Genomic DNA, 13,121 nt, shown 5'->3' with positions numbered 1-13,121 from the left:
ACAATGTGGTCAGTGCAGCATCAAATACAAGTGGATGCACAGTATTGGCATCTGCTACCATTGCACAGACACAGTGTGGACAACACAGATCAACAGTAAATTACTCCTTGTATAACAAAGTGTGGACAAGGTTTAGATGGCTTTAACGATCCACTTCAACAAAGCCTTAATTTCTGTGATATATAAAAAATCCATCCTTTTGTGTAATTGATTTGTGACACATCTTCCAAACAGCCTTGTAATATTGACAAACAACTACCTTTGTGTACATTATCCCAAAAGATGTGAAAAACAATACTTGGTTACACAGAGCCACAAAACAGTAGTTTCACAATTCCAACATTATTTCTATGTACATAAAATGTTATTAAAATATACATTCAGTCTTTTTATGGTTTCAGCAGGGCACAGGGGTGTGTGCTACTTTGCTTTACTCAATGTCTTAAATTCGTACATGTTTATTTCCATTTTCAAAGAACACATCATCGTTCATGAGCAAGGGCTGGGTGGAAGCATTGCTGCTTCCAGCTGAGTTAAGGCGGGAAGAACGGCTGGAAAACTCGAGCTTGCTGGTGAAAGTCAACTCCAAGTTGGAATAGATCTATAAAAGCAAGGTGAGACATTAATTATTAGAGTAGGGTTATTCATTTAAGAGCTTGATCTGATCATTATTAAACTTTAGAACTAGAGGGTCAGTAGAAGTTTTAATGGGTAAAGTGAAAGGGCAGGGCATTGGGATTAAACAATCCACCAAGATCTAATAATCTGGTGGAACAGGCTCAGTGATCTGAATAATAATAATCCTCGCATTTGATGTACATCTTATCACGTCTTCGAGAATTCTCAAAGCACTTCACAGAATATACTTTAAAGTGAATTGACACTTTACTTTGTGAGCAAAACGCAGCAGCCAATTGCACACAACAGTATCCCACAAGCAGTCACGGATTGAGTGACCAAATTATTATTTTTTTTTAAAAAATGATTATTACCCCTGGAAAAGCGATCTGTCAATTGACTAACAATCGGGTTCCTACTCACTGCTAGGTAAAAGAAGGCGTGTGTATACAAAAACTTGCCCAACATTTCATCCTGCCGAAAATCAAACCCAGATCCTGTCGCTTGCGAGGCGAGTCCTCTGACCACTAAGTTATTTTCTCCGATCTAGCTGCAGTTTATACTTTTAATTTTGAATAGTTATAGAGACATAGCTACATTTTATTTTTTATCTAATAAAAGTTCTGCTTGTGCTTTCTAAATGGGCTAGCAATCCTCCAAATAAATTGATCCATCCCTAGTGTGTGAGAGGAGCTAAATGAACACAGAACAGGGATTGGATCTGTGAGCTTCTCGGTCTGTATGGTTCTGCTACTCACTGGAGAAGCTCACTGTACCAGGAGAAATTCTACCACTAAGCTAGGGAAACTATCTTTCCTTCCCCTCCAACAAAGGAATTTCAGCCACTAGGTCCCGAAACTCTGGAGCACTCTTCCTTTATCTCTCCTCTGCCCCTTCCTTCCGCAACTTCAGGTCACACCTGAAGACCTTCCTCTTCGACCATGCCTACAGCCACCTACCCCCTCCCCCTGGTTTGGAGTCATGCTCCGCCACTGTCAAGCGCTCTGGGATACTACCCTGCGTGAGGGGCGCTATATCAATACAGGTTGTTGTTGTTGTTCCTCTCACACAATGGTAGAGTCCAAAGGAATCCCAATTTAAAAAGTCTATTTTTGAACTTAAAATCGGGCACTGCAACGCCCTACTTCAGGAAACTGACAGTACAAAGCTGGTTTCCTGCAGGATTTTGTTTAACTGGGATGGTGGTGGATTGGAGGAAGAAGTGGCCTGCAGGAGAGCAGAGGGGTTGGGATCAACTCTCTGATTACAGAGAGTGAGTTAACATCAGCTAAGTAACCAAACAGCTTAGTAGTGTTCATTTAACATATATTCCTCGTGCTATTTAACAGAAAGAATATCGTAAATTTTACCCCTTAGTTCATACAGTTTTCTGTAGATGGCATAGTGCTATGAAAATGTTGTTGGCAGTTATCACAAGCCTAGCAGCTACCACACTTAGGAAATATTCAACCACTCTGGATTATGTCTAGCCTTCGGCTCCCCTCTCGACTCTCTACCTCCTCCTCGCTCCCTCCCTTCCCTCCCCTCACCCTGACCATTTCCCCCTGCTCGGGTCCTGACCCAACTGTACAGCGCCTTGGGACGTCCTCCTGACATGAAAGGCACTCAATAAATGGAATCTTGTTATTGTTGTTGTTGTCTGCCCACACATATTGCACTCAGCACAGTGCTGTGTCTGCTATTTACATGTTTTGAATTGTACGACAGCTGTTCTTCAATCATCTTCACCACTTGCTCAAATGTAGGTCTTCTTAAAGGGGTAGCATCCCAGCAAGCTTTCATGACTTCATACCTGTCCAAATAAAGCAATTGCATATGCATAAAAACCCTTTTAATGGAAGAGGCAAATTAGTTTTGTTCACAGAGGGAAAATAACTCAATGTTTGAAATTCTATCATTTTATATTTGAAACGTATCATTTATCAAACATTTTCATGGAACCTTTTCTCAGTGATGAAAGTATCTTGGTGTTAAGAGTACCTTTAAGTAAATTACAGGGGTATGGAGAAAGGGCAGGTGAATGGGACTGAAAGGATTACTCTTTAAAAGAGCCAGCACAGACACAATGGGCCAAATGAACTTCAAAGTTTTCTGTTTGTAACTAAGTGCAAACCATTTATTGGTGAGAAAAATCACATGCTTAAGTCTTAAGCAAGATTTATTTTTGTTATAACGGACAGCGGTGACCAAGTAAGCTGCAATAACATGACTTCCTTATCCCTGAAATAAAAATCTAAACCATGAAAAAATTAATTATTTAACACAGATGCTTACTACAGCATGCTGACACACTGATTGCAAAGTAGAATAATGTTTACCATTGTAACAATCCTTCTGTTTGGTACAGCACATTCAAGTCAGGAAGACGTCTCAAAGCAATTCACAGGATTGTACTGTAAAGTTTAGTAACTGTATTTTGTAGGTGAATGCGGCAGCTAATTTGTACACCTCAGTAATCCACAGACAGCCATGAAGTGATGGCAACTTTTATCAGGGTGATTATTGGTCAGATTATCATGAGAAATTTGCTTCTCTTTTCAAAAAGTACATCTTTAATTTACACCTGAACAGGTAAACAGGACCTCGGTTTAACATCTCATTCAAGGGCTGACACTCGCCCAACACCGTATTGGAGTCGCCCCCTAGACTGTGAGTTAAAATATAATAATTGACTGAATTTGTTGTGATAAAATAAACCCTACAAAATGGAAACCTCACAAAAGACAATTTACAGTATTGTCAACACTAAAGAGAAGCGGTCACATTACTTACAATTCCTCAGAGGCAAACTCAGGGTTCAGCATCCTGTAGCCTTCTTTGATCATCTTATAGAAATTGTTATCCACAGGTATGCCAGGGTAAGGGCTGCTCCCTATAATGAAATGACCAAAAAAAAACATTTGAAAAGGTACCAGAGACTTCTGTACACTTAAAATTGACCAGAAATGACTCAAGTAACAAATATTGTTTCTTTTTGGATTGCTGGGTTTATCTGACATAATTGTCTGGGTATGGGAGATTAGTACAATGTTAGAAAAAGCACAAGCTTACCTAATGAGAAAATTTCCCACAGTAAAATGCCATATGACCAGACGTCACTTTCAAAGGTGTACACGCAGTCAAAAATACTTTCCGGTGCCATCCATTTCACAGGGAGACGAGCCTTGGTTCAAGAAATGATAGTTAAGGTAATAGAAACAATGTTTCTGAACGTGTTAGTGTTTTAAAAATATAAACATTCAATAAATGTAAAAATAAATGTAAAATGGTACAGCTCCTATATTTTCCAATGCATTGTGCCAGAGTGTATAAGAGTCATTTAACATAATTGCTGGTGAGTTACTGGTTCTAGGTCAGTGATGGGGGTATCGGGATGTTTGGAATGTATACCACAGGGGAGAAAAGGCAGCTTTTATTCTAGTGCAACTCCCAACTGAGAGCCCAGGTAGAGGCCTGGAAACCTGTTGGAAAAAGGAATAACACCATATTGGTATTCTATCATCCCAAGCAAGCCAATTGTAGGTGAGTCAGAACTCCCTAGACATTAAATAATGTTGAAGGGATCACTGTCAATCCAGGGACGGGTTAGAAGAGAGTGTCTACTGGTCCAATGATGCCATGCTGCTATGGCACAGTCCATTGAAGCTATGGACTAACTTTTCTGATGGTTTACTCTCCATGCTTACTTACATTTCCTTTTACCACATAGTTGCTATCATTCCGGATATCCCTGGCCAATCCAAAATCGCATATTTTTGCAACCCGTCCATGAGTTAAGAGGATATTCCTTGCTGCTAGATCTCTGTGAATACACTGTAATGACATTTTAAAAAGTTTTACAATTTTGAGCAATAGACACAATCTACGGGCAAGGCTGGCGGTACTTTTGAGACCCTTTCCTTGCATTAAGATGAGAAATGTGTTACGGAATACGCACAAGTGTGTTACTAATTCCTCAATTAACATTACTCTTGAGCTTTTCTCTTTACTCATTACGCTGCTTCAAGTCTCCAATTCCAAGTAAAATAAACCCAAGTGCAGGTCCGCTCATAAAACGCAGACCCTGCACTTTACAGTATATCCGGGGCTTCTGATTTTCAGTTTCAACCGAAAAACACTGATCAAGACAGCCCCAATACAAAAAAAAATAGAAATTGGTGATCATCTAACAAACACTGCAAACTCTGTAAATTGTTTCCTGTCCTGACGCACTGACATGAGTGAAGGTGCCTCTCTCTCCTCCATGTGCACAGGTGCATCTGGGTGCCAGACACGCCTGCAAACACAGAGGGGAGAGGGTGCCCTCACGAAACACAGTGCCTTTCTCCTCTCACAAACACTTCACCAGGCACAGCTGCGCACATCGAGAGGAGAGAAGCACATCTGAATCTTCCATTAAAAGTAAGTGAAAATTTTTTTAGAACTCAAAAAATTATACAAATAAACTAAAATTAAATCCTGAACAATGAACTTTTTTAAAACCCGAAAATCAAAAGCTCCAAGGTTATCCTGTGAAGCTCTTTGAGATGTCCTCCTGATGTGAAAGGCACTATTCTAAATCTCAGGATTATTATTTTTTATTATTATTATTAAAATAATTAAATAGCCTTATATGATCAAATTCCAGGATTGTGGTTTGTGAGTTCAAATATGGAGTTTTTAAACTCAGGTATTTCTCCAAATTAAAACTCCGTGTTTGGATTTCTGGTTGGTCAGCCGGGTGTCTGACACATGCAGAAACTCATCAATACTCTTAAGAGTATCCAAACCAAACTCCAAATTCAACACATCCCACCTAGCCATGATCCTGGCCTATACCAGAAAACTGACCAAGTGAATTTTCCTGGGTGTTCTCTACTGGAGACCAACTGATTGGGAAAAGCCAGCTGTGGGATATAAAAGGCCGAGAGAAGAGTGGAGAGTAATGGAAAATGCTTAAGAGTGACATTAAGAGACTAGTAACAAATTTCGATTTCTTATGGTATTCCTCATCTCATAATTTGCACAAGGAAGAACACTGTAAGGAATCCTGTGTATGTTATCCATTTGATTTTATCACTGAAAGGGAACCATCATATTTACATTTGAGTAAATGTTTACAATATCAACTTACGTTCTTAGAGGAAAGGAAGTTCATTCCCTTTGCAACTTGATATGAAAAACTCAGAAGATCTTCAATGTCCAGAGCCAGAGTGTAGTCTTCAACTACTTCATTGTTGTTTTCTTTATCGCTGTATGATCCTAGACAACCAAAGCATTACATCAGTTAGTGATAAACATGCAGAAATAATCAAAAGCTCACAACGGAGGTCCACATGAAGAAAGCCCTTCAGTCCATTTTATTTCAACATGTCATGCTCACATCCTTGCAAATAAAGAAGCTGAAATAAAGCCTAATAGAACTTAAGGTTTTGTTAAGATCGTCAATAAGAAACTGTTGCAACATTCTATAGGTTTGAATGAACATTGAAAGATGGATATAGAAAGAATCTTTAGAGAGCTTGTCATGTTGAAATGTCTTAAAGCGCATCACAGGTAATCACTGTCAGTATAGCTTTTGTATTTATAGGCAAACATGACAGTCATATAATAATAATAATAATCCTTGCATTTGGTATAGCGCTTTTCACGTCTTCTAGACATCTCAAAGCGCTTTACAAAATGTACTGTAAAGTGAATTGATTGTGGGCAAAACGCAGGAGCCAACTGAGCACAGCAGTGTCCCACAGTCGTGGATTGAGTGACCAAATTATTATTGGTTTTTTTCGAGGGATTATTATCCCCGGAAAAGCGATCCGCCAATCAACCAACAACCAGGTTCCTACTTACTGCTAGTTAAGCAGATGCATGTGGAGTAAGAAAACTTGCCCAACATTTCACCCTACCGGGAATCAAACCCAGGTCTCTCACTTGCAAGGCAAGTACTCTTAACCACTGAGCTACAAGACTCCATGAATAAATCTGATTTGACCATTAAATAATACTACAGTCTCCTCCACTTCTTGTCAATGATTTCACAGGGTGCAGAGAAGGGCATGGAGTGGAGCCAACCGAGTTAACATGGTTCAGACATGGGATAAGTGAGCATTGTGTGAGGTCTGCAATTTGAACTTGTACATACATATTTATAATTATGGAATTGCAGTTTAGACTGCCTGCATAATGCAAATCTTTCATTTACTTGTTTTTGTACAAATCACCAAAACCTCAAGCAAAGGAGAATGGGGGAAGGGAAAATGTGACATGTGATGTGATGATTACCATGAGTGAGTATTAATTATCACATTGCTGAAAATTAATCAAGCCAGTTGATAATTAAATACTGTCCGCAGTATAAACCCCCCACGCCCCCATCCCCCCCATCCTAAAGTATTGATCTAGGTTTAAGTTTTCAATCCCACTTAAAATTTTGTGTAAGTCTATGTGGTCCCCTCTAAGTCATCTTCTCCCTAGACTGAAGAGCTCTAACTTGTCTAATCATTGCTCATAGCTCAATGTTTTCTTTTGTTTTGTTCTATGATCTAATTTGCACGTACTGACTAACAATCCATCCATACACTGACATAACTTACCCTTGCTCATGGATCTTCTTTTGTCTGAGTTCATTTGAGGGAAAGCTCCAGGGCTGGGCTTCATTTCCATGTATGATCCACAACTGTTATTGCAATAAGAAAGAAATAACTGAAATAAAATACTGTTGCAAATTTCAAATAATGAATTCAATCAATCAATGTTATCCAATGGCCATTGTATTTGTTTCTGTGGTGCAATGGGACCTCTTAGGTTTTTGCATCTCGCATACTATTTGCATTGATGCTAAATGCACCTGTTGGGTTTAAGAACTAGGAAGTGATATGCAGTGAACTTTTAAATAAGATGGAGTGAGTTATTTGGCACAGGACGTATTTATGAGGCTGTTGATTTTAATGTACAGACCAAGGATGTCTTAGACTGGATAACTAAAATAAAAGCAGGTTTCAAATACCTCCTTACATATTTGGATCCTAAATGAAAGTCATATGGCCCAGAAATCAACAAAATGTTAAGTTTTTGGAAATAGACTTTTTTAATAATTGACTTTAGTTTGCACATTTGTGCTGGGAAAGTAATCATAAGTCTTGTTTTACTGTGTCTCAATACCCTGGACTGTATTTTCATACTCACTAAGATAATGCCCTGTGGCAGAATTCATATTAACTTTCAAAAGGGAACTAGGTAAATATCTGAAAAAGGAATAAACTACAAGGGCATGGGGAAAGGGCATGTAAATGGAACCAAAAGAGCCTCTTTAAAAGAGCCAATGGTCTGAATGGCCTTCTTATATGCTGTAAATTTCTATGATTACATTACATCATGACTTGAGCCCCAAGGAAATCACGTTCACTTCCTTCCCTATCTCCCAATGTAAATAAGAACAAAGATAATGCAGTATTTTCTTTAGTATTATTTTTTCTCTCGGTTTCCCCAATTAAACCAGTACTGCACTAAACCCCGTTTGTTTATTCAGTGTCCTGTGCAAACAGTCTATTCCCAGTAGAAATAGCTTCACTGACCTGCTGCTGTTAAGCTGCTATTCGACCCCAGGATGTCATTAAAATTAAATATCATGTTAACAGAGTCTGAGTGTGATTTTAAGAAACAACTGAACAAACGCAGACTGACGTTTCTATTCATCTATCTGTAGAGAGCATCTGTATTCAGCATTAGAAAGATAGCACTTTGCTTGAGTGGTTTGTCAATTAATCGTGCCAACTATATTACAGTTGAAACATTTTTATCAATCATAATTTGTTGACAAATGAAAACTGTTAAATGTTGGAATTTTATTCCATAAATCAAGAAATATTCAATCAAAGAATATCAATCAAGGAAACACACTATTTATTGAAAACAAATTTACCTAGACTAGTGCTCTTAAACATTATGATCGGTTTCCACATCTGACAAGTGCAAATGTTCAGCAGGCTACATCTCGATGGCCCCTTGGACCACTTCCTGCCCATAGACCATGGGTTAGCTACCACTGACCAACATAATTCAGTCACTCCACTTTATGTAAATTCTGTGAAGCGCTTTGAGAATTCCTTCTGAAGTAAAAGGCGCCATATCAAATGCAAGATTTATTATTAATAATGGCAACTTTGACAACTTTGAAACCATCACAACTTGAAGCCTCTATAATATCAGCTGTCACTTCCATGAATACCAGCTACATATATAATAGAGAGGTAAATTGTGACTGATCCTGTCATTCAGTGTTGCTACTTTTGCATATCTGGAGGAGCAAGTGAATGCAGTATATATTACTATTAATAGCAATAACAATAATAAACCTTTCATTTGATATAGTGCCTTTCATGTTATAATAATAATAATAATCCTTGCATTTGATATAGCGCTTTGGGACGTCCTCCCGACGTGAACACACTCTAAAGTGAATTGACTGTATATTTGTGGGCGAACGCGGCAGCTAATTGCGCACAGCAATGTCCCACAAACAGTCGTGGATTGAAAATGACCAATTTATTATTGTTTTGTTTTTTGGAGGGATTATTATTAGGTGTGTGGAGTAAGGAAACTTGCCCAAGGTTTCGCCCTGCCTGGAATTGAACTTAGGTCTCTCGCTTGCAAAGCGAGTGCTCTAACTACTGAGCTACAGGACTCGAGTACTGCACATCCATTACTGTTACTTTCATAGTAGAAAATGTATATTTTTATACATGTGATAATGACTAGTTAGCTATACAATATACTCATTAAACAATGATATCCCAAAGTGATTCACAGGGTATACTGTAAAGTGCAGTGACTGTTTTGTGGACGAACACAGCAGCCAATTTGCACACAACAATGTCCCACAAACAGCCGTGAAATGAATAACCAATTATATCTGGTGGATTGTTGGCCAGGATAATGGGAGAAATTCTCTTCTCATTTCAAATAGTGCCACAGGATTTTTAACGTCCACCTGAACAAGCAGACGGGATCTCATCTGAAGGATGAGTCTACTATTACAATAATTTGTGTGTCATTTATTTGGCATAAGCATGAAAGTAGTAATCGCATTCAAAACAAGTGTGATACATATGGGATCACAAATGCTTATATCATAGGAATCTTTCAAACATTAGTTCCTATCAATAAAATTGTTTGACAAAACAAAAAGATGTTTTATATGTCACTCATCTACATAACAACAGTTATTTGTGCTTTGGGGTTCTAGACGTTACCTCTCTGGGTCCTTCGGATCTGGAATATTCTTGTACTGCATCTTTCCTGAATCCTGTTCACCATTTTCTGGCCAAATAAATGAATCTCTTTTCCGTCTCATAAAGTTCAGAAGGTCACCAAAACAGCAGTATTCAGTGATTACCAGAACCGGACCTGGAAGACAACAGTAAATCTATTTAAAATCAATGGAAATATACAAACAGCTAAGGCCTCGGAATTTGAGGAAATCCTGCTTACAATCCAGTTGCTGAGAATCATGGGGGGAAGACAAGAGGTAAACAGATTTCCTCTAACTCCAAGATGACATGCTTGGCAACGGAATGAAGGATTTGAGTCAACCCGATGTGGCAGTCATGATAGACCAGTTCCTGAGCCGCTAGGACCTGCAGTTCTTCAGTGCACTACGAAACAGCAGACCAGCCAGCCTGGCTCATCAACAGGACCTGGAGAGCAGAACAACCACTGGGGGAGTGGAGAGATTCTTCCAACTTGGCTCCTATAACCCTGCAAACCAAAGCTCTAACACATAGGGTGATCCTACCTGTACCCCAAACAAACATTCACCTAATACTCTCCAGAATTAAGTAAGCAGGGTGCCCTCCAGCGAGACAGTGTTCATTTCCAGATACAGGGAAGTTTCCAAGTGTAGATGGCATACACACACACACACACACACACACACATCCATACATACACACACACATCCATACACACACACACATCCATACACACACACTCACATACCCTCAATCAGGTATGAATACTCTTAAACATGGCTATTTTGTTTTGCAACTGTCAGAAATCCCAAATGATTACTTGATTCACAAAAATATGCTGCTACTATCCAGGCCAGGTGGGAGAAAAGAGAGAGAAATTGCTGCTTTCTCCTTTAGAAAGTAGAGCTGAACAAGCTGAACGCTCTTTAGGAGGCAGGTCAATGTAATTTCTAAAATCTCCCAAATCTCCACAAATAAAAGTCCCATGTTTCCTGGATCATAGACAAGTGACACGGCACAAGTCAAAACGAATTTTAGCTGTGCTGACAAGTAATCCAAACAAAGCCATCAGAACGCTGTAGATCTCTCTCACAATTTCTTTTAAAAGCTACTCCTTTTATAACATTGATATTTCTTGGTTTATTGGAGCAAGACAATAATCAAAGTGCACATCATTTATTCGTTCTAATTTCTTTGTTCTTAACAACCTCTCCAGGTAACTACCAAAGGCATCCGCCTCTTTATTCATTCATTACGTATGTTAATGATTTACTGCAGCCCACATCTTCTCTGTACAGCAATCTGCAAATACTGCAGAGTAGATGCCTTTCTGAGGTTGAGACAAAAGCATGGTTATTGCATTGTCAAGCACTTTGGGATGTGAAGGCAATATTTACTATACATTTTATTGTATAGAGAGTTGAATATGATTTATTCTGCATTTAACCTGCACCTGAACTAAATGTGTTTGATACCAAAACTAAGAGCTAATAGTACATAAGTGTTCTATTCCAAGTATTTGAAACCTGCATTGATGTGCCCAAATATTGGTCTAAAAAATAGAAAACTGACCAGTTGATTCTTGGAACAATTTACAAACTGTAGTTTGTATTCCAGACTGTAAGACCACCTACTGCGAAGCTTCCCAGCTGGGATCCCTTCTCATTAGGAATTCATTGCATTCCTCATCCTCATTGACTTTCAAGCAGGTAAGCTTAGTTTTCTTATTGTGCTAACTACTATTTGTGTGTGTATATTTGTTGTTTTATTATTACTATACGGTACAGTCAGTTTTCAGCTGGACGAGCACATTCAATCGACGACTGTTTGTGAGACACTGCTGTATGCAATTGGCTGCCTCGTTTTGACCCATAAAATATAGTCAATTCATTTCAAAGTATATCCTGTTAAGTGCTTTAGACATCTCAACAACATGATAAGGCGCTATATCAAATGTAAGATTATCATTGGCTTAGGTGCTTGTCCAGCTGCAGACTGACTGTAGTGTACAGTAGTAATAAAACAACAAATGTACACACACACAAATAGAAGTTAGCACATACGTGAAGAAGTTCCATTTAAGATTTGTTTCTGCTAGGGATCTGCATTGCTTGAATTTGACGGCAAGCATACCACCACCAGTTAACCATATAAACTAGGATTCCAGCCAAACCACCTTTTGGTAGCTCAATAGGTTTTGCTGGTGAGGAAAAGGAGAAGCAGAGGCTATTGTGGTATTCACTTTGGGTATTTATCTATTGTTATCTGAGTAAAACAAAACATTTTCACATGCATCACTGCTACTTTACAACAACAACAACAACATTTCATTTAGAGAGCGCCTTTCACGTCGGAGGACGTCCCAAGGCGCTGGACAGTTGGGTTGGGACCCGAGCAGGGAGGAAATGGTCAGGGTGAGGGAGGGAAGGGAGGGAGCGAGGAGGGGGTAGAGAGTCGAGAGGGGAGCTGAAGGCACGGTTGAAGAGAAAGGTCTTGAGACCGGCCTTGAAGGAGGAAAGGGAGGAAGAAAGGCGGAAAGGGAGGAAGAAAGGCGTGGACCAGAGTTTCAGCAGCGTGAGGGGTGAGGTAGTGCCATAGTCTGGCGATGTTCCGGAGGTGATGGAAGGCGGTGCCAGTTGTGGTGCGGATGTGAGGGAGAAAGGACAGCTCAGGGTCAAACAGAACACCGAGGTTCCTGACTGGCTTTGAGAGGTGGAGAGTGCAGCCTTGGATGCTGATGCTGTCAGCGCCTGAGGTGCGGAGGCGCTGACGTGAGCCAATCAGGAGGGCCTCAGTTTTGCGCATGTTGAGCTGAAGGAAGTTGTCTCTCGTCCGGACTCGATGTCGGACAGGCAGCTGTCAGGACATCGGTGGTCGTGGAGTTGAGGGTAGAGGAGGAAAGGTAGAATTGGGTGTCATCCGCATACATGTGGAAGTTACCCCATGTCTGTGGATGATGTCACCGAGGGGGAGCATATAGAGGGTGAAGAAGAGGGGACCGAGGACAGAGCCCTGAGGGACGCTGCACGAGACAGTGCGGGGGCCGGAGGAAAACCCGTTAGTGGAAACAAAATGAAGACGGTGGGAGAGGTACGACCTAAACCACTTAAGGACAGGGCCTTGAAGGTTGAGGTGGGAGGACAAGCGGTGGAGGAGGATAGAGTGGTTGACCGTATCGAATGCGGCCGATAGGTCGAGGAGGACGAGGAGGCAGAGGGAGCCCTGTTCGCAGATGGTCAGGATGTCATTAGTGAC

The 13,121-nt window shown here is 40.0% G+C and overlaps 1 protein-coding gene across 1 annotated transcript in view; it reads right to left on the bottom strand.

Moving 5' to 3' along the window:
* Nucleotides 1-401: 401 nt before the first annotated feature.
* Nucleotides 402-13,121, bottom strand: part of kita (KIT proto-oncogene, receptor tyrosine kinase a) — a 47,837-nt gene continuing 35,117 nt past the window's right edge. The window contains exons 14-21 of the mRNA XM_007892846.2: nucleotides 9,870-10,023; nucleotides 7,212-7,294; nucleotides 5,753-5,880; nucleotides 4,330-4,452; nucleotides 3,691-3,802; nucleotides 3,412-3,511; nucleotides 2,326-2,431; nucleotides 402-601 (exon numbers count right to left, since the gene is read on the bottom strand). Coding sequence (XP_007891037.2) covers nucleotides 443-601; nucleotides 2,326-2,431; nucleotides 3,412-3,511; nucleotides 3,691-3,802; nucleotides 4,330-4,452; nucleotides 5,753-5,880; nucleotides 7,212-7,294; nucleotides 9,870-10,023 — 965 coding nt within the window. The 3' untranslated portion in view covers nucleotides 402-442. The remainder of the gene's footprint in view (nucleotides 602-2,325; nucleotides 2,432-3,411; nucleotides 3,512-3,690; nucleotides 3,803-4,329; nucleotides 4,453-5,752; nucleotides 5,881-7,211; nucleotides 7,295-9,869; nucleotides 10,024-13,121) is intronic.

Source organism: Callorhinchus milii, unplaced genomic scaffold (genome assembly GCF_018977255.1).
Source record: "Callorhinchus milii isolate IMCB2004 unplaced genomic scaffold, IMCB_Cmil_1.0 Scaffold1, whole genome shotgun sequence".
In the NCBI taxonomy this organism is placed as follows: domain Eukaryota; kingdom Metazoa; phylum Chordata; class Chondrichthyes; order Chimaeriformes; family Callorhinchidae; genus Callorhinchus; species Callorhinchus milii.
This window is presented reverse-complemented; position numbering and strand designations above follow the sequence as displayed.